This window comes from Postia placenta (assembly GCF_002117355.1).
Source record: "Postia placenta MAD-698-R-SB12 unplaced genomic scaffold POSPLAscaffold_23, whole genome shotgun sequence".
NCBI classification, from domain to species: domain Eukaryota; kingdom Fungi; phylum Basidiomycota; class Agaricomycetes; order Polyporales; family Adustoporiaceae; genus Rhodonia; species Rhodonia placenta.
Genome location: NW_020169854.1, coordinates 76,677 through 102,988, shown reverse-complemented (window position 1 = coordinate 102,988; position 26,312 = coordinate 76,677). Strand labels below are relative to the sequence as shown.

General features: G+C 54.6%; 11 protein-coding genes across 11 annotated transcripts; 8 read left to right on the top strand and 3 right to left on the bottom strand.

Moving 5' to 3' along the window:
* Positions 1–63: 63 nt before the first annotated feature.
* On the top strand, positions 64–1,292 carry POSPLADRAFT_1050639 (hypothetical protein; the record flags this gene model as incomplete). Its single annotated transcript, XM_024480031.1, has 3 exons — positions 64–175; positions 227–1,014; positions 1,275–1,292. 3 exons carry the CDS (start codon positions 64–66, stop codon positions 1,290–1,292), a joined length of 918 nt encoding a protein of 305 aa, XP_024333207.1.
* Positions 1,293–1,755: 463 nt separating this feature from the next.
* Positions 1,756–3,993, top strand: POSPLADRAFT_1050638 (hypothetical protein; the record flags this gene model as incomplete). The annotated part of the gene is made up of 6 exons (XM_024480030.1): positions 1,756–1,901; positions 1,959–2,364; positions 2,425–2,640; positions 2,683–2,820; positions 2,902–3,163; positions 3,854–3,993. 6 exons carry the CDS (start codon positions 1,756–1,758, stop codon positions 3,991–3,993), a joined length of 1,308 nt encoding a protein of 435 aa, XP_024333206.1.
* Positions 3,835–5,795, top strand: POSPLADRAFT_1175139 (hypothetical protein). Its single transcript, XM_024488329.1, has 3 exons — positions 3,835–4,142; positions 4,197–5,244; positions 5,302–5,795. Exons 1-3 carry the CDS (start codon positions 3,962–3,964, stop codon positions 5,732–5,734), a joined length of 1,662 nt encoding a protein of 553 aa, XP_024333205.1. The 5' UTR covers positions 3,835–3,961; the 3' UTR covers positions 5,735–5,795.
* Positions 5,786–7,046, bottom strand: POSPLADRAFT_1050636 (hypothetical protein; the record flags this gene model as incomplete). The annotated part of the gene is made up of 3 exons (XM_024480029.1): positions 5,786–5,856; positions 6,168–6,533; positions 6,587–7,046. 3 exons carry the CDS (start codon positions 7,044–7,046, stop codon positions 5,786–5,788), a joined length of 897 nt encoding a protein of 298 aa, XP_024333204.1.
* A 389-nt stretch (positions 7,047–7,435) lies between these two features.
* On the top strand, positions 7,436–7,860 carry POSPLADRAFT_1160194 (hypothetical protein; the record flags this gene model as incomplete). The annotated part of the gene is made up of 3 exons (XM_024487515.1): positions 7,436–7,543; positions 7,608–7,695; positions 7,772–7,860. 3 exons carry the CDS (start codon positions 7,436–7,438, stop codon positions 7,858–7,860), a joined length of 285 nt encoding a protein of 94 aa, XP_024333203.1.
* A 2,776-nt stretch (positions 7,861–10,636) lies between these two features.
* On the bottom strand, positions 10,637–10,990 carry POSPLADRAFT_1041945 (hypothetical protein). The gene has a single exon (XM_024478005.1). The coding sequence runs from the start codon at positions 10,968–10,970 to the stop codon at positions 10,773–10,775; it is 198 nt and encodes a 65-aa protein (XP_024333202.1). The 5' UTR covers positions 10,971–10,990; the 3' UTR covers positions 10,637–10,772.
* Positions 10,991–11,501: 511 nt separating this feature from the next.
* POSPLADRAFT_1041943 (hypothetical protein) lies at positions 11,502–14,094 on the top strand. The gene is made up of 9 exons (XM_024478004.1): positions 11,502–11,795; positions 11,869–12,043; positions 12,095–12,358; positions 12,413–12,595; positions 12,656–12,724; positions 12,785–12,997; positions 13,053–13,273; positions 13,336–13,532; positions 13,597–14,094. The coding sequence occupies exons 1-9, from the start codon at positions 11,743–11,745 to the stop codon at positions 13,629–13,631; spliced, it is 1,410 nt and encodes a 469-aa protein (XP_024333201.1). The 5' UTR covers positions 11,502–11,742; the 3' UTR covers positions 13,632–14,094.
* A 1,761-nt stretch (positions 14,095–15,855) lies between these two features.
* On the top strand, positions 15,856–16,671 carry POSPLADRAFT_1159920 (hypothetical protein; the record flags this gene model as incomplete). The annotated part of the gene is made up of 2 exons (XM_024487478.1): positions 15,856–15,937; positions 15,998–16,671. The coding sequence occupies 2 exons, from the start codon at positions 15,856–15,858 to the stop codon at positions 16,669–16,671; spliced, it is 756 nt and encodes a 251-aa protein (XP_024333200.1).
* A 314-nt stretch (positions 16,672–16,985) lies between these two features.
* Positions 16,986–18,678, top strand: POSPLADRAFT_1160141 (hypothetical protein; the record flags this gene model as incomplete). The annotated part of the gene is made up of 4 exons (XM_024487506.1): positions 16,986–17,005; positions 17,100–18,324; positions 18,369–18,519; positions 18,563–18,678. 4 exons carry the CDS (start codon positions 16,986–16,988, stop codon positions 18,676–18,678), a joined length of 1,512 nt encoding a protein of 503 aa, XP_024333199.1.
* A 452-nt stretch (positions 18,679–19,130) lies between these two features.
* POSPLADRAFT_1186568 (hypothetical protein) lies at positions 19,131–21,001 on the bottom strand (the record flags this gene model as incomplete). The annotated part of the gene is made up of 5 exons (XM_024489231.1): positions 20,777–21,001; positions 19,890–20,731; positions 19,717–19,834; positions 19,402–19,646; positions 19,131–19,178 (listed from the first exon to the last, which is right to left on the bottom strand). The coding sequence occupies exons 1-5, from the start codon at positions 20,979–20,981 to the stop codon at positions 19,131–19,133; spliced, it is 1,458 nt and encodes a 485-aa protein (XP_024333198.1). The 5' UTR covers positions 20,982–21,001.
* Positions 21,002–22,071: 1,070 nt separating this feature from the next.
* On the top strand, positions 22,072–25,260 carry POSPLADRAFT_1068099 (hypothetical protein; the record flags this gene model as incomplete). Its single annotated transcript, XM_024482270.1, has 10 exons — positions 22,072–22,268; positions 22,301–22,400; positions 22,425–22,512; positions 22,573–22,631; positions 22,759–23,104; positions 23,169–23,194; positions 23,225–23,412; positions 23,774–24,258; positions 24,334–24,932; positions 24,990–25,260. The coding sequence occupies 9 exons, from the start codon at positions 22,072–22,074 to the stop codon at positions 24,882–24,884; spliced, it is 2,040 nt and encodes a 679-aa protein (XP_024333197.1). The 3' UTR covers positions 24,885–24,932; positions 24,990–25,260.
* Between the last annotated feature and the right edge of the window lie 1,052 nt (positions 25,261–26,312).

The window sequence follows — 26,312 nt, the reverse complement described above, 5'->3', positions numbered from 1 at the left end:
GATACTCTTCCCTCGTCTTCTTCAGACTTCGATTTCTCTACTCTGTGCTCGAATTACTTGACTATGCTATCGCAAAAGAATTCAGAGAAGGACTTTGCCGCCCTCGATGCGGTACCTGTTTCTGCGGCGTCTGAGAATGGCGCCGCGGTACAGGCCTTGATGGAGGTTCTCCAAGGTAATTTTGATCTCGTCGGATGGTCGCCGCGGTCGCTTACCAGATCGTCAGCCTCTCCGGAGTTCCAGATAGCTGAGGACTTCAGCGAGTACCTCACTTCTCCAATGGAGGACTCGCCGTGGGGTGATTTCCTGCAAACCCCAGCACTTGGTTCCACCGACATCGCCTCCGACTTCTTGACCAGCCCTGCCATTGTTGACGCAGACAACTTCGATGACTTCGGCAACACCCCTTCACTTTTTGGCGGCTCGCTGGGGCTGACAGGTGGTGCAGCTCACGATCATTACAAGGCATCAGCCAAATTGTCGTCGGCGCATGCTGTGCCTGCCGCGTCCATCGACTACGATCAAATGTACACGATGCCCTCTCCGCATACTCCTGCCCTCGATCCTGCATCTTTACACTCATCTCCCCGTGCGGCGTCCACCAACCCTCCATCGTCTCGTCGACGCAATGCGCCTACCGGAACTCGCAAAAACGCCACCCCCGACACGCTGATCCCCGTTGATGCGCCTATCCAGTCTCGCAAGTACGTTACACCGTCGGCAACGTCGCGCAAGGACGTACCGGCTGTGTTCGCCAAAAAGCGAGCGCGCTCACAAGCATTCGGTGATGAGGACGAAGTCGATCTCGCAGACCTCCCGCAGTCGGACCTTGACGCGATCGAGGCTAAGCGGCGTCAAAACACCCTCGCGGCGCGACGCAGTCGGAAGCGCAAGCTCGAGTACCAGCGCGAGCTGGAGGTGGCCCTCGAGCAGGAGCGGGCCGACAAGGAGATGTGGGTAGCGCGCGCAGCGATGTACGAAGCGTTGCTGCGCCAGCATGGTCTTCAAGTACCTGTTGATTCGTAAAGGGCTCCTCCATGTCTTTCTTTGAACTTATGCTGACTCCATCGTCACTCGTCGCGCATACATTATGTCTTATGTCTTATCTACTCTCAATCTGCGCTCTCTCTCTTCATTCTTCTCTCAGTGCCGGTGGCCTTCGTAACTCCAGTGTACCTATACTCACCATCATTCCCCACCCACTTGATCGGAGTACGTCGTATCCCCTCCCTGATCTTTGTGCACTCCCATTTGGCGAACTCAATAGTCCCTAGCCCTTGTGCAACACGTAATGTGGTCTGCGGTTAGCGCGACCTCCCGAAAGTACTACTTGATAAATACTTTTTTTCTGCTGCCCTCGAATGACAATCGAATATACACCGTGACTTCACGCCTGAGCGATACGAGTTGTGAAATTGAATTTATTACTGGAAAATGAGTTCGTTGTCGGAGATTAGACGCCGATCATTGCTTCTGCTGTTGTAGTCGAGCTCGTCGGCGACGATGAGCACAGCCGCTTGAATGGTCCTGCTACTGTCTCTTATTGGCATCCTAGCGATACAAGCAAGAAGACTGAACTATCGTGCCTTGATGTTCCGGTCCGATGAGTTCAATACCCCTGACAAGACCGAGACGGATCCAGGCTGCTCCCTCCACTCCTCAGTACCAGTCATGCTGCTATTTTCCAACATACGGCCACTGTGATCTTCCATAAAGGCCGGGAACGACTGGACACTGTATCTCTTGACGACTCCCATGCCCGACTGCATAGTTCTCGACGTCCCACGGCAAGTGTATGTCGCCGGGGGCAGTGTGCAGGGCACGGTGCAGCTCCATTTCCCCCTTATCCAGGACCAGCAGATCGAGGAGGTCCATGTGAAGCTGCGGGGGTCGGCGTACACGTACGTTCCAAGAGGCCAATTCCATGGACGCGTTCATTAATACGTCTTTTGCAATAGGTGGGTGCGCCTGGGACGCTCCTCAGAATTCCAGACGGTGCCCCTCGTCCGCGAGAACATCTCGGTATGGCAGCGCGGTTCCGCATATCCCGCCCCTGGCTCACACGATCTGCGCATCCCGTTCCAATTCACTCTGCCCCGTAGCCTGCCGCCGTCCTTCGAGTTCACGTGTGTGCAGGGCCGGGGGAACGTGCGGTACTACGTCGAGGCTGTCGGCGTGCGCTCCGGCGCGTTTCGCATGAACAAGCGGGCCATCCGCCCCTTGGCGGTCGTGCCGCATGACTCGGGGGGCGCACAAACGCGCGATGCGATGAAGTTTGGCTGGTGCGGGAGATGGTCGAGCGTGGTCACGAGTGACAGAATTCGGAAGGGACTGTGGGGTGATCATTCGGACGTCTGCATCGAGGTGAGTGGACTTTAACAGAGTGAAGTCCTCTCAGCTGAGTCTTTCGCATTGCGGTCCTAGTTTGTTCGTCCCGCAGTGGACTCCTTCCCTCTCTTTCTCCCCATCCCCTTTACCATCTCCATCACTACGGTCAGCAAGCCCGTCAAACAGGGGGATTGCAGACCCTCAGAGTCGGTCTGGCCCGCCCCGCCGCTGCATGCTAAGGATGTCACCTTTGAGCTTAAGCGCAATGTCTATATCAGCACGGGCGCATACAGCGAGCAGGACATCCAGATTGTGCGTTTGCACGGCGGGTTAGATGGGTCGTGTACTGTACAGACTGAGACGACAGAGGCGGAGTGGGTGCCGCTAAGCGGCGACGGTGCGCGGGGGCGGTGGAAGCAGAAAGTCACGTTCGCGTCGAGCTTTGTGTTGCGGTGCCCGCCGACATTCAAGTCCACCACCATCAAGAACGAGGTAAGCCAACTTCTCAAGGTGTGAACGTGAGGATGCAGCTAATTGCGAATCATACCTCCACAGTACTTCATGCATCTGCAGGTCTACTTTGGCAGCCCTTTTCACAGCGTGAAGGCGAATATACCGATCACGATCTCGTCGGGCATGGTGCCCAGCACTGTACTGGAGTACTATGCGCCTGGGGACACATCGGCCGCGGACTTCATGGACCCTGCTGGTACTTCTCCCCGTACAAACGAAGAGGTCGACTATACGCAGCCTCCGCCGGAGTTGGATTTACCTCCGTACGTTTCGTTTCGTCCAGCGTGCTATCACTGGAATGCAAGCTTACAACCTAATACAGGTCATACTGGAGCACCAGCCACTGGGAAGACCACAAGGACTGAATGGCCCCCCTGTTTTCACGTCGACCTCATCGGATCAGTTGGGCTATTCCAGCTGACTTCGTCGATGGCACATACCAGATTTACAAACCAGATACCCACAACCTAATGCGTCCTCACAACGGCTTAATCGCACATGGATCTTTTTGTCATGCACGCAGGGCATTTCGCAGCGTTGTACTGAGATACATTTGTGCCATCGAACTGGTCAGTGGACAGCACAGGAAGCTGTTGGGACCCCCTCCAGTCTACCGTTTAGCTTTTCGTCCCACAGACTGCATTCACGGACTCTCAGGACGTTCTACCCAGTCTCGTTGGCGTCGGCATACCTGAGGGGACATTTTGGAGCACTCAAGAGGAAGGCAAGCAGAGGATGGCTGGCATGTTGTATTTGTAGTTGTTGTAGCGTTTCTTTCACGACTCGAACAAGTTCTCAATGCACCAGAATTGTATCTCTCTCTATGGAAAGCATGAACTTGGCCGAGTGCCTCTCCAGCAGGCCGTCGCGAAGGGGCTCGATCGTCAAACGTCAAACACGTGCACCGCTCTCCTGCCATTGCCTGGTCGCATAACGCGCTTCACGGCTGTCTTCAATTCTTGCACTACTTCCACTCATTCTTTCGTATGATAGCACACATCGGGTGCTGAAGCTGCACCAAGACCCAGCCCTGACACGCAAACCGCATTCTGTCACTCCGACCGCTTGTTCGTCGTCGGCGGAACTATCGAGTGGGACCTCTCGTTCACGAAAGAAGACCATGTTCTCGTCAAGAAGTTCTGGCACATATGAGAGGCTGGAGACCGGCCAGGGACCCAGCCGCGGCACCCTGATGCGCTTTGCTCCGTGGAAGAAGTTTGCGCTGGGCGCTGTTGTAATTATTGGCTTATTCTACGTGCTAGGCCCAAGCAAGTCGCGACTCATACCCGGTAGCGTTCCTTGTGAGTGACCTCGCATCTACCACACAACGCTTACGAACCATCTTGGCGGAATAGCAATAGGGAAGCCTGATACCACAAATGTGGACTACAGTCCTCCGCCACCAGCGCCACCAGCTCATGTTACAGCTCCTGTGCATGATGATGATATGCTTCCGTCCAAACCCAACAAGTTGCCCACCGGTCCCGAGAACGACCCTGATCTTTCCAAAACCGTCCACTGCACGGTCCCATACAAATCTTCCGTGCCGTTGGTGCAGTATGCTCTCATGATCGACGCAGGCTCAACAGGCTCGCGCATCCATATCTACAAGTTCAACAATTGTGGACCATCACCAATGTACGAATACGAAGTCTTCCGCATGACGAAGCCCGGGCTGTCTTCATACAAGGGCCGCCCGCAGGAAGCAGCTCAGAGTCTGGATGGATTGCTCGATGAGGCGATGAAAGTCGTGCCGGAGGCGCTGCGATCGTGTACACCCGTCGCTGTGAAGGCGACGGCAGGCTTGCGCTTGTTAGGCGCGGCGGAAAGCGCTGCTATCCTGGATGCAGTCACGAAGCGGCTGCACGATAAGTATCCCTTCAGCGTGCAGGAGCCCGACGGTGTGGTGATCATGGATGGGAAGGACGAGGGAGTCTATGCGTGGATCACCGTGAACTACCTCATGAATACCATCCGGAGCGACTCGCCAGCACGTGCGCCAACCTACGCGGTTCTGGACCTCGGCGGCGCGTCGACGCAGGTTGTATTCGAGCCCGTCTTTGAGAAGTCGGACTCGAAGATGGAGGACGGCGAGCACAAATACGAACTGGCTTTCGGTGGGAAGAAGCACGTATTGTACCAACACTCGTACCTTGGGTACGGGTTGATGCGTGCTCGCCAGAGCGTGCACCGACTAGTCGAGTTCATGGGCTCCCTGCGCGGGTCTGCCAGTGGTGCGAACGCGACCGTCGTGAACCCTTGCCTCGCTCAAGGTACGTCGAGGCTCGTGGAGATCGAGGACGAGCGCCTTGGTGGCAAGTTCAACGTCACTATGGTCGGACAGGACGTCGGCTCGTTCGAGTCATGCAATCGCATCGTCGAACTTGTGATGGCCAAGGACGCGTAAGTGTTTAGCTACTGTTCGTTTTAACAGTCCGTGAGTCTGATATTATGATGCAGCATCTGTGAGACGAAGCCGTGCTCCTTCAACGGCGTCTATCAGCCTTCGTTGCTCGAGACCTTCCCCTCGGGCAAGCTCCTCCTGCTGTCGTACTTCTATGACCGCCTGCAGCCTTTCCTCGCCGCTTCCAAGACACTCGCGTCTGCGCCGCTGCACGTCTCGACATTCGGCACGCTCGCCGAACAGGTGTGCCGTGGAAAGTCGACATGGACGGAGCTCTGGGGCGGCGACGCGGCGCTTATGGAGGAGCTCGAGGGCCGCCCGGAGTGGTGTCTGGACCTGACGTTCATGCACGCGCTGCTGCGTCTCGGGTACGAGCTTGGCGGCGAGCGCGAGGTGGAGGTCGGGAAACAAATAGAGGGGACGGAGCTTGGCTGGTGTCTGGGTGCAACTCTGGCGATGGTCGGTGCGGACTTGAAGTGTAGGGCTTAGAAAGATCATATTTATTGTATGTGTATGATCTACTATCGTATGCTAGTCTAGTCAAATCGGATGGACTCTGAGATCATCATTGTGCGGTCGAGAGCCACACCTCGTCTCCAACTGGGTGCTTTCTCCGGGCGCCCAGAAGCAACTTGAAGGATGGTAACGAATTATGCTCAACTGTGTCAGATCAAAACATAACACAGCCAGCGCTGTTCACAAAGATGCGTCTTGCTACGACAATACTATATACATATGTAACGCAAGATGTGGCTTACAGTTCTTACAATAGCCTGGCTGTATGCGCCACTTCTGCCACATAACTGGGAGACGCAACATATGTCCCGCAATGCGGGACCTCATCACTGTAGCACAAAAGCCCCGGATCCACTGGGCTGCCCACACGATTCTTCGTAGGAAGGAGGTGGTGCAGAATGCCCACCAACCTTCCACTGCCATTCGCCCCCCTCTACCCACTTGAAATAGTCGCTCCCGAAATTGACCTCGAACTCGTTCTCGCCCTCGACACCAATGGCGGCATAGACGTCGTTTGCAGTGCGCGGCATATAGATCCCGTAAAACGCATCTGGCAGCCGTTGGCCGTTGTACGTGAAGAAGAGCGCTCCTGTGGCAAAGTAGTAGCCACACCCGATCACGTCGCCGGGTTGAATGCGCGTCAAGTTGGACACGTAATCTCTGCCGCCCAGGGAATCCTCAAAGTATTTGCGGAGATCGTCGAGGTGTAAGCCCGCGCTGAGCCTGTCCCATCCAGGGAAACGCCACTCGGGGTGGGGTTTGCATGCGGTCCCTATGACATTGAAACTTAGCATGAATGTGGCGTAAGAGCCAGACAGAGCTTACCAATTGCGATCACACCATTCATCTTGCGTATGGTAACTTCGTAGTAGAATCCTACCTTACCACGTATGTCGTAAAGCCCAGCCATCAGTGGCAGGTCGCTCATAACGCAGGTGTCTTCGCATCTGTTGTAGGTGGCCACACGAACGACCCTACCCGTGCTCCTCTTGTAATCGTTGTATATATCGCCACAGAAGCTCTTCCCCAGAGGGGGTTCGAGACGCCAAGCGCCACAGTCCATTGATGATATTCTCTCGAGGTCTGCTGGTAGCAGCTGCATTGGCATATTCACCGGATTCTCTCGGCAGAAAGTGTTGGCGCGTTCGAACGAATCTATAGTTGCATCATTGTAGAGGGGTTCTGGATGTGAGGGCTCTGGAGCTGGCTCCCAAGCAGGAGGAGGCCTCGAAGGGGGAGCACTTGCTCCCGGGTGATATGGGGAGTGGCGTCTCAATGAAAACATCGCAGTAGGATGAATGATAGGAAGGAAGCCGGAACAGAGTAACGTGGGTATTTATGCAACGCAAGGCGGGCCCGAGCTTTGCACTAGGACCTGGCGGAGTTGCGGCGTTCAAACATCGGCACTGCCTCTCGACGCTAGCGGCATGTAGCTTGGCTACTCCCAGCCACCCAAGCCATTAGTGGCGTTACACATGTGTGGACACATGTGGACTCACATTGTGGTGAGAGTGAGTTCGAAAGAATATCATTGTCCGGTTATGAAATGGTAAATGAAGAGCGGGGCTTACCATCAGAGGCGAGCGTCTGGTACGATCGGGATCTTACGCGTCTAGATCCCGCGTTTCTCTCTTCACCGCATCAACCACGAACGGCTCCTCTCATCGCTTTGCTATGCTCTTCTGCCCAAATTGTGCGAATCTACTCGTTATCTCCGCAGAGACAGGATACAACAAATGGGCATGTAACTCATGTGCATACGAATTCCCGATTACCAAGCAGGTCAGCACAAACGCCTGCATCGGACCATCATATCAACTTAGTTGCCCACTGACATCTATTGCAGATGACCTCACGCACGAAACTCAAGAGGAAGGGGGTAGACGATGTCCTAGGAGGCGAGGAAATGTGGCAGCATGCTGACTCCACTGCTGGTGCGTGCTCCGTCCTATCGCATGTCTATCCGTCCCTGTTCCGCTGACGAAAATCTCTCACACCATCCGCCTGTAGCAACTTGCCCCAAGTGTGATTTTGGTCGTGCATACTTTTATCAGCTCCAAATCAGATCTGCTGATGAGCCCATGACGACTTGTACGTGACCAGCACACTTCCTGCATGACTTCCTTGCGCTATTGCGGATGCTGACGGCGAGATTTTTCCCTTCTGTCATCCGTCCTAGTCTATCGGTTGGTGTCGAGATTATCCATTCATGTATGGTGATCCGGGCTGATAGGCCTATTAGGTGTGCGTCCTGCGGGAACAATTGGCGAGAAAACTAGGCGGCATCAATTGTGTTGTCCGCGTGCAGACGATTGTAGTCGACATGGCAGTTCAACACCTCATATGAGGAGGCTCCCACGCCACTTATTCCTCGTGAGCACAGGATGTTCTCGTCTAGGTCAAGATTCGCCGAGAGAAGACTGGGGCGCAATCGAACCTACAGAAGACAGCAAGGTCCCAGATGGAAAATGCCGAGATGAAGGTGTCCCGGGGCCTCGACGGCGAACACGTGTAGTAACAAGTTTCTGGCGGAAGAAATGTATCCATAGCCATGTTCTCTTATTCTCTTTTTCGTCCCTAACAATATCAAGGTTAGTAAGCATGACCCAGGAGCATTGTATCTGCACCACGGAGGCACGGAGCCGTTCACTCCCAATCCGAGACGCAGCACCTTCGAGAACGGGACGGGCTCGAAGGCGCCACTTCACTGTCAAGCAAGCTATGTGTATTGTTGTGTTCCGTCGTAAGTTCGCCGTTCTTTACATTCTAGATGGCGCCTTATTTCATAGGCTACATGTATATCCTACAAGTCTGCTTCGCGTGGCTCCACTACAAGTCGCAACGCACAGATGAGCAGCACCATTCCGCTCAGTGCTCCGTCCCGGGCGAATGGTCTTGTGCGCCAGCTAGAACCGGCTAAATTCAGGGCTCGGATGAACGTACGTAACAATGTGGCTACTCCATATGACTTCCGGTGCATTCTCAAGGATCAGAACCTTCGTCACGGAACACGACACGTTCACTTCGGCTTGAGGTCACACTGTCAGGCAAATCTTGGTATCGGAGAAGGTTACGCCACTTCCTTGAACATGAGAGTTCAACATGACTTCGTGTATTTCGCAGCCTCACCTCGCCACATCGGTACGCCCGCATTGATTGATGCCTTGGTTTTGTCGGCCACAAACGCAATCATCCACTAAAGGTCTATCGGCTCCTCCAGGAACCCACCAATTTTGATGCCTTGGTTTCGTCGGCCACAAACGCAATCATCCACTAAAGGTCTATCGGCTCCTCCAGGACCGCCTGAACCCACCAATTCCGCAGCCCTCTTGGAGAGGTGCTACGCGTGGTTATGAAGTTAGTTTTTACATCCCGGCGTGGTCCATGCCGGGTTCTCAGTCGTTGCACCAACTCTAAAAACAATAGGCCCCGCGAAGAGGTTGCTTCGGATGAATCCATGCTTATGGAAACCGGGAGTCCTAGAAAGGCCGGGGTGGCAATGCCGTACAACGTGCATTCCCGGTCGTTGGGAACCCCCACGTGTATTACATGCATGCGTTACAATCTCACGTCCAACTGATGAACAGAACACGAGACGAGGCTGGTACGTGTCTCGCTGTATGTCACGAAGGCGTTCTATCACTTACATTGTCTGAAAGTAGGCTTCCTGTTTGTAAGCAATAGTTCAACTCGACTCTATCGTTTTTGGAGGGATTGTTTGCCGAGCATATGAACATTGGTATCTTCTACACAGAGACTTAATTTGGATAATAGATATAAGAGCGGTCCAGATATAGACCAACGTGAACTGGTGCGTGTGTCCCAATACTGCTGTGCGTGGGTATCCTCCTATATTGACGAGATAATACAGCAGAGTTTCAAGATAGTATTGAGACTGGAGTATATACGTGGCGTCGATGTTATACATGCTCATTCGGAATGCGTAAGGGGGTGCTTATGAAGACATCTGCACAGGGTATCTAATGTCCCAGAATATGCCAGGCAGATACTGTTGTAGCAGCGACCACCATGTCCGTCTTACCGTGGTGTACTCTTCAGAAGCTTTCGAAAGGCGGCGGCAACCGAGGGGCCAATGGGCAGTATTCGCTGGATGTTAGCAGAGCTACGTGATCCTGAGATGACTCTTATCGGTAAGGACGACAACAGAATGACTCCGGCCATCGATGTGTATACTTTCGGTATTATTGTGTATAAGGTAAATTCATATGCGGTGATTTCATTCCGGTCGATGTGGGAGTTGATGAGTCTCAGATATTTTCACGCGAGGTGCCGCACCACTGAGGCAAGATCCAAGGCTCTGCGAAGGTTTCCCAGAGAACGTGTTCTTCTAGCCAACGACAGACATCCCGCCTCATTCAACCACGCTGTCTACTGCCAAGGCTATATTGCCCTCAACCTAGCAGGCATGCTCAAGGCCGACACGATGATAAGACAAGTTGCTCCACTCGGCGCTTGGATCAATGCTTATAGCAGTGCAGTAGCTACACGAGTTCGCCGAGACATGCTTCGATGCCATAGATTGCGTGGTGCTTGCCCAATCTCGTGCGTACACTGGTGGCGCGTAGAGTGGGTGGGAATGGACGGGATCATGCACATCAAGAACGAATTCATGTTGATGTCAGCGCGTGTTCGGCGCGGTCTGGCTTTCACTAACTCCTTGATCCCGGTAGCCGTCAAATAACCCCAAAGAGATGTGTTTGAGACATATCACTGACATCCGCCCTCGGATCTGGGCTCAAGTTGCTATGTCGCAATGCATTTATTCGTCAACGTGAGCGGATGGTGTCTGCTATCGTCATCATCGTTTTGACCCACGTCTATCTAAGGATGTATGCCGGAGCCTGTGCTACCCAAATGGAAGCTAGGAGCCCCTGGTTACCCAGACCTCCGCGACATCTACCTCGCGGCCATTGTTCATATATGCCCGGTCATACGGCCTATGTTTGAAGCCGAACGCCGGCGTCCGCTCCAGAAGTCGCTGAAGAAGTCACTACTCCGAAGGGAGAAGTCGCGCAAGAAGTTGGTTGAATAATTGACAATACGCACTCTCTCGTTGCACGTTGGATGCTGCAGTGTTGTTATCTATGTTTTTGCTGTACTCGCTCACGCTATCTGCATTGTCCCTTACCTCTTTTGCTTCTTTAGTCCTGTTCACAGCACCACGCAACCAATGTATTTGAAATACCATTCTGTACGGCGTGTCTTTTCACAGTTGTGCACATGGCGTACTTTTGGCAGCCCAGTACAACGCCAATACATTGACGTTATCGGGGCTGTACAAGCCCAAGCTTTGAATGTGCAGCGTACTCTTGAAAGTTGGCATGGGCACCGCCAGTTGAGCGCCTGTAATAGAAACAAGGGGTGTTCACGATGACATCGGCTGTAAGGATACTCGCAACGACTGCATGTGTAGGCTCCGTATTACCATATGTGAAATCCATAGGGAATAGGACTCCGAGTCGATTGCCTATCCGTGTAGCAATTAAAGATTCGTGGTTGCGTTGTTTCCATGATATGTTTACTGTCAAGGTAAAAGACGATCCCGAGTACCTGTGGCACCACTTGCTTGTATGAGGCTGACACTAGCACTGCTAGTAGCAGTATTTGGATGCCTTCATCGCCGCGTTCGTTGCCGCGCGTCTAACGTCAGACGGGCATCCACATATCTGTAATCGGAAGGTCTTGTTGTACACAGCACTTTACCTCGACAAGAGTTGCAAAATGGGGCTGTGCTGCTTATAATACGGACAAGGATACTTGGGCCATGACACTGCTTCCATCGGGACATCAGGTGGCACTGCAAGCCACTCTGTCGGTATATAAATTGAATGCGTTCAGGCTAGTCGTGCCATCTCGCCATCGGTTTCCTTCGAGTGTGTCCTGCATCTCGACTTGCACGTCTACCGCTGAGGAGGGCCATCCATATAACGCCTCATACCTGGACACTAATTCGACAGCTTATGGAGCCTCCCGGTGATTTGCCTGTCCCGCAATCTGGACCCCCCAATGTAATGTATGTCAGAGTGCTTTCCGTCCGTTCAATTCGGTCAATATGTTTCTGACATATTTGATTGCAATATCGACAGTGACGATGCCACAGCTACAATCATCTCGGAGTTCATGAACTCATTCAAGGATAGAATACCTGCGAATGTGACTCCAAAGCTGGAGGCGCTTATCGCATCCCGCAAGGCGAAGGTACACATACTCGAACACTGCAACAAGGACCAAATCACCGAAATCATGAGCAATTTGGACAGGGTCTGGCAGGATATTGTAACAGCGACACAACCATGCTGATCTGACGAATAGGTTTTGCCCTTTTACAATCCAAATCATGTGTTGGCCAGAAGGAGCCTACGCTTCCTGAGGAAGATATGCGCGACGAAAGGGTGTTGCCCGCCTTCCCTGTTTCTACCTCAAGGCAGCGTGGAATTCGAACAGCCTCGTCACGTTGGGTTGGGTACTTTTGGCATTGTTTACCGAGGACGGTTGAACCAGACTCAACTCGTCGCCATAAAGCTTCTGAGGAGTCACCTCCAGAGGGAAGATGGTGTGATCAGCGGCGTAGTGTCGGTTAGTGTCCGCTTTCATATTGACCGCGCTGCTTAATTCACCAATCTATAATAGAGCTTCCCTAAAGAAGCAATCGTATGGAAACACCTTGAGCATGACAACATCGTCCCCTTTCTAGGTGTTGACCGTGGTGACGACCAAAACACTCATGGCCTAGTAAGCCTGTGGATGGATCATGGGCAAATCGGGACCTATCTGAACACCGAAGCGGGACAGAGGGCCGATCGGCGTGAACTTGTGCGTATTCGCTGTTGTTTCCCCTCACTAACACATCCTGAGGGCGAACAATTCCCACAGATCATGGACGTGGCAAGGGGATTAAGTTACCTGAACGAAATCAGCATCGTGCACGGCGATTTGAAATGTGTATGTTTACCTTAGCAAACGTCGTCTACGCGAAGGCTCAGTGACTGTACCACGCGTCAGGCAAATATCCTCGTTGACGCTGCCGGTCACGCCAGGCTAGCTGATTTTGGGTTGTCTGTGGTCATGCGTGGCGTGGACAGCACCCATCACAAGGTCGATTCAGAGAAAGGAGGAGGCACCAAACGCTGGATGTCTCCAGAGCTGCATCGCGAGCGGCCTGCTCTCCGGACTGCTCAGAGCGACATCTATGCCTTCGCCGTGGTTATGCATGAGGTGGGGCGACCCTAGGTTGTTCAGCGCTGTGTGCGCCATCTGACATCGTTCTCAGATATTCTCGGGCGGTATACCGTTCCCACTAATCTACCACAACACCGAGGTCAAAGAACAGGTAGTAGCCAACGGAATGCGGCCAGATCGTCCGACGAACGCAGAGGATGTCGGACTGACGGATAGGGTCTGGAACCTCATGACAGACTGTTGGTCTTCTGAGCCGGAGCATCGTCCATCTATATGCTTTGTCCTCAATGAGCTCGCCAAATCCTTCAATTTGTCAGTGACTGATTAACGCTTGGGATAGATCGCCCGTGCGCTCATGCTCATGCTTCATATAGGCCAGTTGCGCCAGCTGCTCTTACCGCCGGCCCCAACAACGCCTCGCTTGACCCTGCACAACTTTACAAACAGCCAGCCCTAGCATTGCAACCCCACCCAGCCCTAGCATTGCAACCCCAGCCAGCCCTAGTATCCCCCCCTCCCATTGCAACCCCAGCCGAATCAAGCGGTACCCAACCAGTCCGTCGGGCACATAGTAAGCTCGCCTTCCCGATCGAATACTGCCCATGCTTTGGCTGACCCGACCCTGCGCAATCCAGCGGCTCCTATGCGGTTCAATGCGCGCGCTCGTTAATCGCTCGCTCGAGTTAACCGTTCATCCTGGCCTGGGACGAGGCCGGCGTTCACTGCACCGATATCCGTTCCGTGAACCCGACGGTTCTGCGCTGTCCTCGACTGCTCTCTCCCAACGGACTCCTACCAACACGTTATGATTTGGACTTGTCATACTCGCTATACACGCTGCCCCTTCCTCGCTATCCTTCTTGTTGCCAATACCGCAATCGTCGCTCTGCTATCCACACAATGCCCTTTCCTTGTTATTCTTCTTGTTGCTAGCCCTGCAATCGCCGCTCTGCTCTCTACGCTGTTGATGTTGTCCTTTCCCCACTGCAAACGGCTTTATCATACTCTGTCGTGTGTTTGTAATTTTGCTATCCCGTTATTTACGCTGTCCCCGCTTGCTTGTATGCCTGCCGTTCCACTCGCTTCCATTATGGACTAGATATATTGAGCTATATACACGCGTCAAAGCTCACAAATCCGAGTATGCCGGAGTATGACACCAAAGATGAAGTCTGGCTGCAGAACTGTTGCCCGACATACATGCGTCGTAACGGCGATCATCATGTTTATTGCTATCCCTGGTTCAGCAGGGCCCGAAGAGGCGGGGCCCATGCACGAGGAGAGCGATAGCGGGCAGTGGTGATGAACTCTGATAGACGGTGACTTCTTCAGACACATGTCGTGTGTCCGGCGGAAGAGAAAATACGTGGAACTTTGTCAGTAAGCCCACTTGCCGTGGCTGCCGGTGAGACAAGGACAGGTAGTAACTGGAAATGCACCCGCGCCCATACGGAACTCGGTGGAAGAAAAATCAGACCTTCGATTTGTTGGCCTTTGCCCACGCGCATTCGGGCGGACAGGCCGAGAATGCAGGTACGGCCAGAAACGTGGTGAGGTCTTCGGATACGATATCCAGGAACATACAGTATTGAGCTCGCAAATAAGCTATCGACGTCTTTGCGCTTCGCCGCCTAGAACGTGGGTGCGGTTGGATGAAGGACGTCGTCATCATCGTGAAGGCTGTCATCTTGCCAACGGAACGTGGAAAGACCTCATATGTGGGAACGTCGAGGTATGAATGTCACCGGCGGTCTCATTTCAAACGATCAGCGCTTGAGCCTCAGCCCTGGCAATCGGTGCGCGGCCCTTTGGTTGCAGCGCAGCACGAATGCGACAGCAAGGGAAGGCGACATGTCTCCTCCGCATGTAGAGCTGCCAATACACCTTAGCATAGTTCCACGATCCATCGTTGGTCCAGGACGGCATTGACTTGACCAGCTTCATAGATCACGGCGCACAGATAACAAGGGCGAGGGTTACATACCGACGCGATCTCCTTGTTGGGCTGGCGTGCCACCGACAGGCAGCGAGACGAGACGATAGCTCCTAGTACGTTGAGATCCTCTGCCTGAGCTGGGCCTTTGCTGATACCTGTGACAGAGCTTGTTGCAATGCAGCGCTTGAGCGCGCCCCGACCGGTCGGGCTTCGAGTGAGTGGTCCACATGAATGTCGGAAGGATCAACATGAATGTGAGCCAGACTAAGAGGACCATGAGAGCAGGAGAGGGCCGCTTCCTCTGCCAGGCTCCAGCCTGATTGGGCGAGTTACGCCCTGCCAACGCACAAGCGCCCGTGCAGTACGGCTCGACGGTGGGCGCCTAAACGGGTGGCGTCTGATCTTGGAGGTTACGACGATGCTTAGCCAAATCGAAATGCGTTCATTCGGATGCCTTTACTTCCCCCATGCTTGTCTCTTGGCTGCGACACGACACTCACGCCCATCCCTATCCATCGATATTTATCCACCGCGTGCCCGAGCTAAGCCATATCTTGACTTTGGATCGTCCAAGCATACTGCTCCACTCGCTTAGTACCCCGCTTTAAGGGTCCGGGCAATCAGCCGCTCGCGCAACGGCTTGTCTCTCGCTCTCAACTGTCACCCATGGGCGAATTTTCGGACGCGGTTATTCGCCTAGCGAAGACAGCCTATGGCAAGAGAGAGGATGGGGGACAGGTATGGCATTCGCCGTTCTCTTCTTGGGTAGCAGACGCCAATTGATCACTGGTGCACCTTGAACAGGGTGGCCTACTGACCGGGCAAGACCCCTCCTCGTTCAACACTGCGGATCCGTTGCGTTTATGGGTCATCCAACTCGGTACGTCCTCACCTGTTCACGTCGATCGATTGTCCTCATTTAGAGGGTCTGAATCCATTTATAGGCGTCATTCTTCTCATGACGCAGGTCCTCTCTCTTATTCTTGGTAAGATCAAGCAGCCGAAGGTTATTGCCGAAGTTATCGGCGGCATTCTTCTAGGTCAGTCGTACAGCGGTGGCCGCTCAGCGCGTCGTATTGAAACCTCCCTCCTATACACAGGACCCACGGCATTTGGTCGTATTCCAGGCTTTACAGAGCATGTCTTCCCCGCAGACTCTATCCCTTACCTCACGCTCGTCGCGAACATTGGATTATGTCTCTTCCTCTTCCTCGTCGGCCTCGAAATCGACGGCGAGATCGTCAAGCGCAACTTCCGTTTGTCCGTCATCATCGCCCTCGCGGGCATGGCGCTCCCCTTTGGCCTCGGTGCCGCCCTTTCTGTCCCCCTCTATCACACGTTTATTCCCGCAACGGTCAAGTTCACGAACTTCATGCTCTTCACGGGCGTCGCATACAGCATCACAGCGTTCCCCGTGCTGTGCCGTATTCTGACCGAGCTGAAGCTGCTTGACACGACGGTGGGCATCGTGGTGCTCTCCGCGGGTGTCGGGAATGACGTCGTCGGATGGGTGCTCCTCGCGCTGAGTGTCGCGCTCGTCAACGCGGGCTCCGGCTTGACAGCGCTGTGGATCCTCCTGATCTGCGTCGCTTGGGCATTGTTCCTGCTCCTCTTTGTCAAGAGGATCATGTACTGGCTCGCGCGCAAGACGGGCTCGATCGAGAATGGGCCGACGGTGTTCTTCATGACCGCTACGATCCTACTCCTTTTTGGCTCTGCGTTTTTCACAGATGTCATCGGGGTGAGTGCGAATCTGCCTGCCTGTCGTTCGTAGATTTGACAGCATACATGCAGGTCCAAGCAATCTTTGGTGCATTTTTGGCCGGACTCGTTATCCCCCGCGAGGGTGGGCTGTGTATCACGCTTACGGAGAAGCTAGAAGATATGGTCTCTATTATTTTCCTTCCCCTCGTACGTGATCACAACATATACCGTACTCTACTCGCTCACGGAGGTGCAGTATTTTACGCTATCAGGACTGAACACAAATCTCGGGCTGCTGAATAACGGGATCACCTGGGGCTATGCCATTGCGATCATAGCATTGGCATATTCGGGCAAATTTGGTGGTTGTACAATCGCGGCGCGATGCGCGGGTTTCTCGTGGCGTGAGTCGAGCACGATCGGCGCACTTATGAGCTGCAAAGGGTGCGTGCGCCTGTCGATTGCGCGGTGCCTCTAATGCTGACTCTGCTTCTACAGTCTTGTCGAGCTGATCGTGCTCAACGTTGGTCTTTCCGCGGGAATCCTCACCCAGCGCGTCTTCTCAATGTTTGTGCTCGAGGCCCTCACGCTCACATTCCTGACAACGCCGACCGTCGTCACGCTATACCCGCCCGAAATGCGCGTGCGCGCCGCCGTCGGGGGCCCTCACGCGCGTGGACACGCGTCCGGGGCCGCGGTGGTTGACGCCGCGGAGAAGGGCACGCAGAGCAGCACCGAGAAGAGCGAGGGCGTGAGCATCCGGAAGAATCCGCTCGGCGACGACGGCGACGAGCGCAAGACGCGCTTCACGATCGTCCTGGACAAGGTCGAGCACCTGCCGGGCATGATGGCGCTTACGCAGCTTATCCAGCCGCCGCCCACGGAGAGCCCGCAGGTGGGGAAGCGCAAGAGCCTCTCGCCCTCGCTCTCGACACAGTCTGCGCTCGACAAGGAGAAGGAGAAGGAGCGCGGCCCGCCGGCGCTGGCAAGGCACGAGCCCAGCGCGCAGGACGTGAGCATTGACGCGCTGCGGCTCATCGAACTGTCAGACCGGACATCTGCAGTCATGCGTTCGTCTAACGCGGACACGCTCATCAACACGGACCCGCTGCTCAACATCTTCAGCACGTTCGGCGACCTGAACGGCATCAACGTTTCGTCGTCGCTTGCGATCGTCATGTACGACGACCTCGCGTCGAGCGTGGTGGAGCATGCCCAGCGGCACCGCTCGCAGCTCGTGCTCGTGCCGTGGCTTCCCCCACACCATACGAGCGAGTCCGCTCCGTTCGACGGTGCCGAGACAGCGCCGGTGACGCCGCGCACCCCCACGGCGTACATGCAGAACCCGTTCGAGGCGCTCTTTCGTGCAACGAATACAAGCGGGACCCAGTCCGCATCGGCGCTGCACTCGCATCTCGTCCGCGGTGTTTTTGCCCAGGCGCGCACGGACGTCGCGCTCTACATCGACCGGCACCATCCGGGCGAGGGCAGGCTGCCCATGCTCGGCAGCATGCAGCACATCTTCCTCCCCTTCTTCGGCGGGCCGGACGACCGCCTCGCGCTGCAGTTTTTGGTGCAGCTGTGCACACACCCACGCGTGACGGCGACGGCGGTACGGTTCATCAAGCGCGAGTTTGACGAGCTGCGGCAGATGGGGTCGCTCGAGAAGCCGCAGGTGGCGCATCTGGGTGACGAGCGGCCGAATGAGCTGACCGTTGCGACGGTATGTGTGATGCGCGCGCGACTTTGTGTGGACGATGCTGACAGGTCTCACAGACGACCGCGTTCCCCGACACCGTGTACGGCGCGCCGACGACACAAACGCGTTTGCAGTCGGAGACGGCAGACAACGTCGCATGGTCGCGGTATAGCTCGTATCAGGGGCCCGACGACGGCCCGTTCGCGCATGCACTCTCACGTATCGAATTTTCTGAGGTCCCGACGCCGACACCTTTACATAGCGTCATGGAGTACGCCTCGAACGTTACCGAGCGCGCGATGGAGAGACGGTGTCGGCCCATGGCTGTCGTCGGTCGATCGCGGCGGATGGCTGCTGAGAATCACTTTGCGGAGCTGAAGCAGCTCATGGAGCAATATGGCGCTGTGGGCAGCGAGGTGAAGAAAACAGTGGGAGACGTCGCTACGGCGCTCATGACAACCGGCTTCAAGGCCAGTATCGTCGTTTTGCAGGCGGCGAATGTGTCCCTCGACTGATGTTAGAGATCGCACTCACGAAGTTACGACCACAAAGATTCACTATACCCACTGACATGATTACGCATCGCGGGATCTCCCCGCATCTGTACCAGCATTACCTGTTATGTCGGATACGTCCAACATGCTATCCTTCCCGGCCTCGGGATCTTCGGAGTAATACGTACCATATGTACCATTCAATCTATACAGATTTGCAATTGTTTGAAAAGTCGTCGGAACCTTAAAGTAGGAGATCCAATGGGAGAACAACGAAAGCAATAGAACAACGTAAGATACATCAGGAGACAAAGACCGGGATGAGACAAGATAAGGTTACTCCTTGCTCTTCTTCTCTTTCTTCTCCTTCTTGTCTTTTTTCTCCTTTTTATCTTTATCTTTCTTTTCCTTTTTCTCCTTCGGTGGCTCCTCGTCCTCGCCCTAAGACCACGTTTAATATAACGTTCCTGAACGTGATGACATTTGTCAGACTCACCTCGGCGGCCGCCTTCTCCTTCGCTTCCTTTTTCTTTTCCTTCTTCAGCGCCTTCTTCTCCTCCTTGGAGAGCTTACGCTTTTTGACGGGAGTCTCCTCCTCTTCGTCGACATCCATAGCATCATCGTCGCCGCGGTGCTTGCGCTTCTTCTTGTCCTTCTTGGGACTTGGTTCGATAAGGGGAAGCGCCGGCTCCGCGTCCATGTCTTCGTCCTCGTCGTCGTTCAGATCCATCTTTTCGAGCACCTTCCGAATCGCATCCGCGTTCTTCGACGGCGGCGCACCCGTCTCGAAGAAGTTAAGGCGCTCTTCGACCTGTTGTCGCAGTGCTTCGCCGAACAGCGGAGACGGTTTATCTATCAAGTGCACGGTGTCAATAAAACCTGGTCATTGAGTCACGGCGATTTCATTCCCGGTTAGACGTACCTGAGTAACAGTCAATTCGGGAGGCTATTGAGCATTTGTTCGCGAGGAACCGCGATATACGGCCCTTGAATTTAGGACCAGCTCGACCAATGAAGGTTGAGTGGTAGATAAGGCCGTACTGTTTGAGCTGCTTCAGTTCCTCAGTCTCGCAGCAGTGCTGAGAAAATTGTCACCTTCGGTGTATTCCCTTTCGTCTTCAGTGCTCGGAACAGCGCCTTTTCCGCCCCTAGAATCTGCACCGTACTAGCAGGATACTTGCTCAAATTCGTTAAGCTACCGGCGTGACTGATGAGTCGAGCACCTATCCGCTCGCCGAGCAGGGCTGTCAAACTCGGTGCTACCACGTTCATCTTCTCCGCCAGGTACGACATGAGCGACTTGCGGTAGTCTGCGATAGACACCACCCGCGCCGCAAATGCATTGATGTTCAGCATGTCGATCTCTGCGAGCGTCGAGCCCATCGAACCCTTTGCTGCGTCGAGCACGTTCTGCGCGCGCGTCATGTCATCGTCGAGCAACGCGGCGAGGTCAGGCAGCTTCTCCTCGGTGAGCGACTCTTTCGCGCCAAGGAACTGCGCGACCTGCGCGTACTGGTAGTTGTCCGGCACGATCTTGACGAGTTCGGGGAAGTGGTAGCCGTACCACTCGCGTATACGCATGGAGAAGAGATTTACGTCCTTGTCGAGCTGGTCGAGCAGGGCAATGGCCTGAATGATCATGTTGTCAATACGGTTCACGTTGAACTTCAGCTTCGCGCGAGAGTAGGAGTGCCCGAGACCGAGCTGCGCCTTCATGAGATCGTCTCCTTGCAGGCCCTTTAGCAATTTTGGCGCATGCTGTCGGATGCCGCGGATTATGTCTTTCGAGACGTCAGAGGTATCACAGTCAATGCTGAGGGCGGATTTTATCGAGGATGCGAGGACAGGATCCCACACAGCGAGCTTGACGGATGATTTCTTCGCGGGTTTCGACAGGTTGAGCTCCAGCAGCGACTTCAGGTAGTCATTGAGTATGCCTGCTGAAGTTTAGCATAACCCCTTCAAGCTCCCATTGGACTAACCTTCTGAGATGTCGTTCGCATTCTCCAGAGCATGCGCAGCGCTCTTGAACGGAGAGAAGCTGAGCAAAGTGACCATTTTCCCGAATTTTGCAAGGTCGTCGATGGAATTTTGGACCGCCTTCGTCATGGAGCCCACATTTTCCTGAAGCTTGATTTCAAAGATGGCATAGCCAGAGGACGACTCGAAGAGCGCATGCGTTGCCATGATGGTCACCCGTCCTGGTGTCCGCCGCCGTAGAAGATGAAGTGAAAGAAAAGTACCAGTAAGTAAATCCCCACATGGTCTGATCACGTGCAAACATAGATGCGGGCGCTTATATACGCCTAAGCGTCGATTGCTGGACTTGGAAGACACTCCTTCACCGCGTCTCATCCCCATGCTATCTGCGAGCTGCTCATATCGTCCCAGGAATACTACGGGATTCTCTCACACTATGATGAACACGATGACCATTTCGGAGCAGGCACTATGATGCACGGCTGCTGTGGTGCTCGGTAAATTAAAAAGTTGGTACCTCAAAGTTACATGCTTCGGTAGATGTGGACGGGTACCCTTGGGCTCTGTGCGTGTGCACTCAGGCCTAGGCCTGCGATAAAATGGGGGCGCATAGCATTTTGAGAAGTGATATTCCACTCCACGATCTGACACATCGGGGGAATGTCTTCACGAAGACGCCTGTCGAGACGAGGTCATGAGGTATTGCGAGCCTGCGAGTCGTCCGTATGCGGGCGTGGCTATCCCACAGGGATGCTTCGTAGGTTTTTGATGCCCCTCATCGTGCTCACATGCGTCTTCGAGGCCATCTGAAGCGCACTATCGGACGCAGGCGGATTCAACAATGATTCAGCGTATCTTCTAACGGCCGTCTAACTTACAAGGACCTGCGCAGCCTTAAATGGGCGACGGCGTTGAGTATAACAGGGATTTTCTGTCCGAACTACGCTACTCAAAGTTCAGTACCTTGCATCTAGCCTCCGTGGCACCGTCGAGATTGTCTGTTCCTGTGCGCGCGAACAAACTAACGACCCTCCTGGCGTTCCACAAATTCGTAATTGGTATCTGTACATCTATATACACTGTCTATCGTATCCGACGAGTTTCAGACTCACGTATCGCAATCACATCCACGTCTCGCCCTCCACAATCACATCACGACTGAAAGAGAGAAGACCCTGTTGGTGGCGTACCACAGTGTTGGATGCGCGGGATTCACATGCGAAACGAGCTGAGCGCGTCAGTCAAAGGCTAGTGATTATTAATCGTCGCGTCAGTACCTCATTCGTGCGTCAGCCCGATGAACAGCTCACAGCTAACATGTCTTCCCACAGTACAGCCCGAACGGCGTCAGGGAGGCTTGACCTCTGCTGGCGAAAAACAACCGTCCGTCCTGGTGTCCATTTTGTCCAATCTTGTGCATCCAAGCTCTCACTCCATCCTTGATACTTGTCCAAGACAACTCGCCGGCTCGACTGGAGCACGTGGCTTCCCACTGTGGGCACAGGTCCTGCGATGGTGAGATAAAGGACAAAGTTGCCCCCATCGGAGAAGTATCCATCGGTGTCTCGCGCCTGGACCCAGATCAATATCATCCCGCTGCCGGAGGCGTTTTTCCGACTGACCTCGGTGCGCTGCATCTGGACTGTGCAGCGGAGCTCGTCCGCGGCAAGTGGACAGCGGGCATCCGCGTTTGCATTGGCTGCAATGTTTGCCGCCAGCCAAGTATCGATGGGCCCGGGTAAGCCCAAGATCTCCTTACGGTAATTCGCCCGCGCTTGTGCCTCGGGCACACGCCGAGGCAATGATCGACGCGTGCTCGCGTTGGTTTTCGTCGCGGTGGGCATCGTCAAGGCGAGAGTAGGTGGGTTTGGTAGAGCGAGGAACTCCAGCTCCTCGTAGGCGTTCGTGGCGGATACTTATCTCTGCCATCACCGCCTAGCATACAGTATCAGCCATCATCACGAGAATCGCACTCGCGTTCTAGGATCCTAGGATCCAGCGACAGTCGCCTCGAGGCGCACGATCTATCGTGGCCAAGGTGGACCAAAAAGGCAGGTGTAAAACAAATATACTTTCCGTTTGTGGATCGACGCCCTGGGGCCTCGTCCACATTCCTCTCACCGTCGAGCGCGCCACAGGCTTCGTTGTGATGGAGGCGTATGTCATCATCCAGTACCAGCTCTGTGTCACCCTCAAAGGGCAGGTGTCGGCGCGACGGCGTTTACCTGAATTTGGAGTTCGGCAGAATGCGACGAGCAGGCAGGCGGCAGACTTGTTTGCTCCACGCCTGCCTTCCATGGTGGGCGGCGAGCGGATTCTCGGAGCTGAAGGTAGGTTCCGGCAGGATAGCCTATGTGCCTGCTCAGCGGTAGCTTGTCGTGTGATTAGACCAAGTATTATTGAGGGCCCGTGGCCTCATGGTACACCTTGCATCGGACCGAACACGATAGAAGAGCGCGCGGACGGTGCAGTCTTGCAACGCGTTTCATTGCGTCGTACCTGCTGCAGTCGGATGTGCTATGTCGAGCACTCTGGCGAGGACAGCCACTGGCAGTGGCTGGACGTGCGAGCTCAGCCCAGTGCCGCGGACCTACACGAAACAACAAGTCAAAATAATGATGCCACTGAAGGAGTTCACGTGAGGGCTCGGTGCTAAGATCTGCGGCCCGATGCCAGGCATTATATGGCTGCCTCGTGTTGGGGGTGAGGACTGTGGGTCTCCCCCGCAATCGCCCTTCCCTCCGCCCCTTGCACTTTGCTGGCCAAGCGCTAGTGAGAGGGCCTCTCGGTCTATATCTGCTCTCGGGAGCGCGACTGCGGGGCCCTGACCCTCTGGAAGGAACGACTAAGGCGTTATAGTACCGCCACGACCCCGCCACGACAATGTAAGGGCATCCCTATACTCGGGTCATATCAAGCAGCTGCTGACCGTGTGTTTCCCCAGCCCGATCGCTGCGCCGTCTACCTTCCTGAGTCCCCCTCGCCCACTCGCACATTAGCTTGCTTCACTCCCCTGCTGGACGCAATATGTTTAAGAAGCTGCTGAAGAGTCTTGATTCCACGCCTTCCACGCCCAAGATGGGCAGGGTAGAGCTCCCAGATGTGGGGGAGGGGGATGTATACTACATCTCAACGACAGATACATCAGTAATCGGGAAAGATTGGTCTTCGGATAGCGAAAGCTCATCTTCACCACGGTCACCAATTGCGCCATGGCGTAGACCGCTCACTCCGCAGCCAAATGGATTGAAGCCGCGGCGCAGGCCTTCTGCGCCACAGCCGGACTCTCCGCTGAGCCCCCGTCGTGGCTCATCCTCGTCGCAGACTGAAGGACGGAAGCCCATCAGCCGGTCTTCCACACCGAGGGTCGAGGATAGAGGTTGCAGTAGGTCTGCAACGCCACAGCCAGGGCTATTGCAGGTAACAGAGCGAACTTCGTCGCCTGTGCCTGCGAAATCTGTCCCCAAGGGTATTCTCAAGCCTGGTATGTTGCATTTGACTGCACTTGTCACGCGCACCACCAAACAGACGTAACTCACCGGACACGTGTGCGATGTAGCGCCTCCACCACAGCCAGTCACTCTCCACTGGCAGTTACTGCCTTACGAAGCCCCGAAGTCCAAGAAGAAACTCTACTTCGACGTAGCACATCCTCCGCACCTCATCCGAGATCACTCGCACATGCCGCCAGTCGTCTTGCACTCTGCTGATATGGAGAAATTAGCGTCAGAGATTCCCTTGACTGAGATGAACATTCGCTGCTCGCAGCTCCCACATTGGGACATCGAGGTCTCGCCTTCACGCCCAGGCGGCGTTCGATGTTTTGACGTCTTCCAGGCGATTTATGAGACGTTTCACTGCGTGTTATCGCCAACGGAGAAGGACTACTATATCCCCGCAGAGCGTCTCGCTAGATGCGAAGCAGCGTTCCGCGCTCGATGCAAGGCAACACCTGGCCTACGGGACGTCGAGTTGAGCCATGGGATGCGGCGTGTCGACATTCTGGAAGGACGGACGATCTTCATGGGGCTGAGGCGGCCGATACCTAGTGATGACAAGCCGGATCGGTATTGGGTGCTTGAACTTGGGTTTCCGCAGAACTCGCGCTGACGTCGTTGACGACGTATTATGTTTATCATGTTCGCGCTACCTGTCACGGTGAGTATACACTGTGTACACAGAGCCATCGACAGCTGACCTTTACGGGGCGTGCAGGACTGGACTGGATCCTGATATCCACGTCGGACTGCAACACTCATTTGTGCATACCACCCCATACTCTCTTGTCGCCATCTGATACCTCCACTCCGGCCAATTGGACCCGTTGTTTATAGTGTCCCCCTCACCCACCCCTCTCATCACATGCTGCATCACCACATGTCTCTAGCGGACCGTCTCGGTCCTGGATCACCCGATCTTCGCACACGGACCCTCATGTATACTAGTCATCCCTTGTCAGTGCCTTGCAATGCAGATACTACGATTGTGACAAAGCTTACATGCATAGTTCCATATTTCCACGAGGCCTGGAGTGTTGATAGGGCTCACGCACCACCAGGCCTGCAGCAAAACGAGGGGTAAGGCTTGAAGATTCAAGGTTGCAGATATCAGAAGGCTGCGAGGAACTTCAATGAGCGGCCCTTAAGATCGTCTTCACATCTGCTACGAAACGCCGGTGGCAAAACAGTTAGGCAACTTGTAGCCTGACGCCAAATCTTGACAGGTTGCTGAAGCTACATTTTCTTTGAGGACTCCGTGCGTGAAGCGCGCCGCAGCCTCGAGGCATTGGTAGGAGCACCTGGGCGTTGGTAGTGAAACACCGGCAGAGGTGAGCGAGATTGCTCATGCAGACTAGATGCCGAAGACATGAACGTCGAGCAGACCAGGCACGCGCATTCCGCCGCGACTCTCAAGCGGCGTTCATACCCCCCTCTGAGTTGGAAGTAGACACGATCACGAACCGTCGCGGGCGAGAGCGACAGGTCTCAAAGGCAGGCATCGCTGGGATACCTCGGAGCATAACGCAAATGAACGGAGTAACCTTGTGCTCTCGGAGGCTGATGGGAACGCATCGAGGACCCTATCCGAAGCACGTACCACCCAAGGCATCGTGCCCGCATATAGCTGCCGATAGACTGTTCAGTTCATTTCCGTGAGATTACGTTCGAGCACTCACCCGTCGGCATCGACGTTCCTAAGAAAACAAGAATAACAATCATTTACGCGCCTCGGATATCCGATGTAAGGAGTCACGAACGCGAAGAGCCATACCGAGGCCCGACGCGGTTCGGTTTCATGAAAGGATAGAGTCAGTCTAATCGCGACTAGACGGACGTCGATGGGAAAGCTTTGCGATTCATGAGGTATAGATGTGGTTTAAATGGTGCTAGTGCGGTAACAAGAAGCACAGCCATAGGAACAGGCAACACAACTCAACCTTGGTCGAGTCACAAGGCGCGTCTGGCAACGCGATCACATGCAATGTGACGCACGCTCGGTCACGCGAATGTGGCGGACGGACCAATCATGACTTGAAGC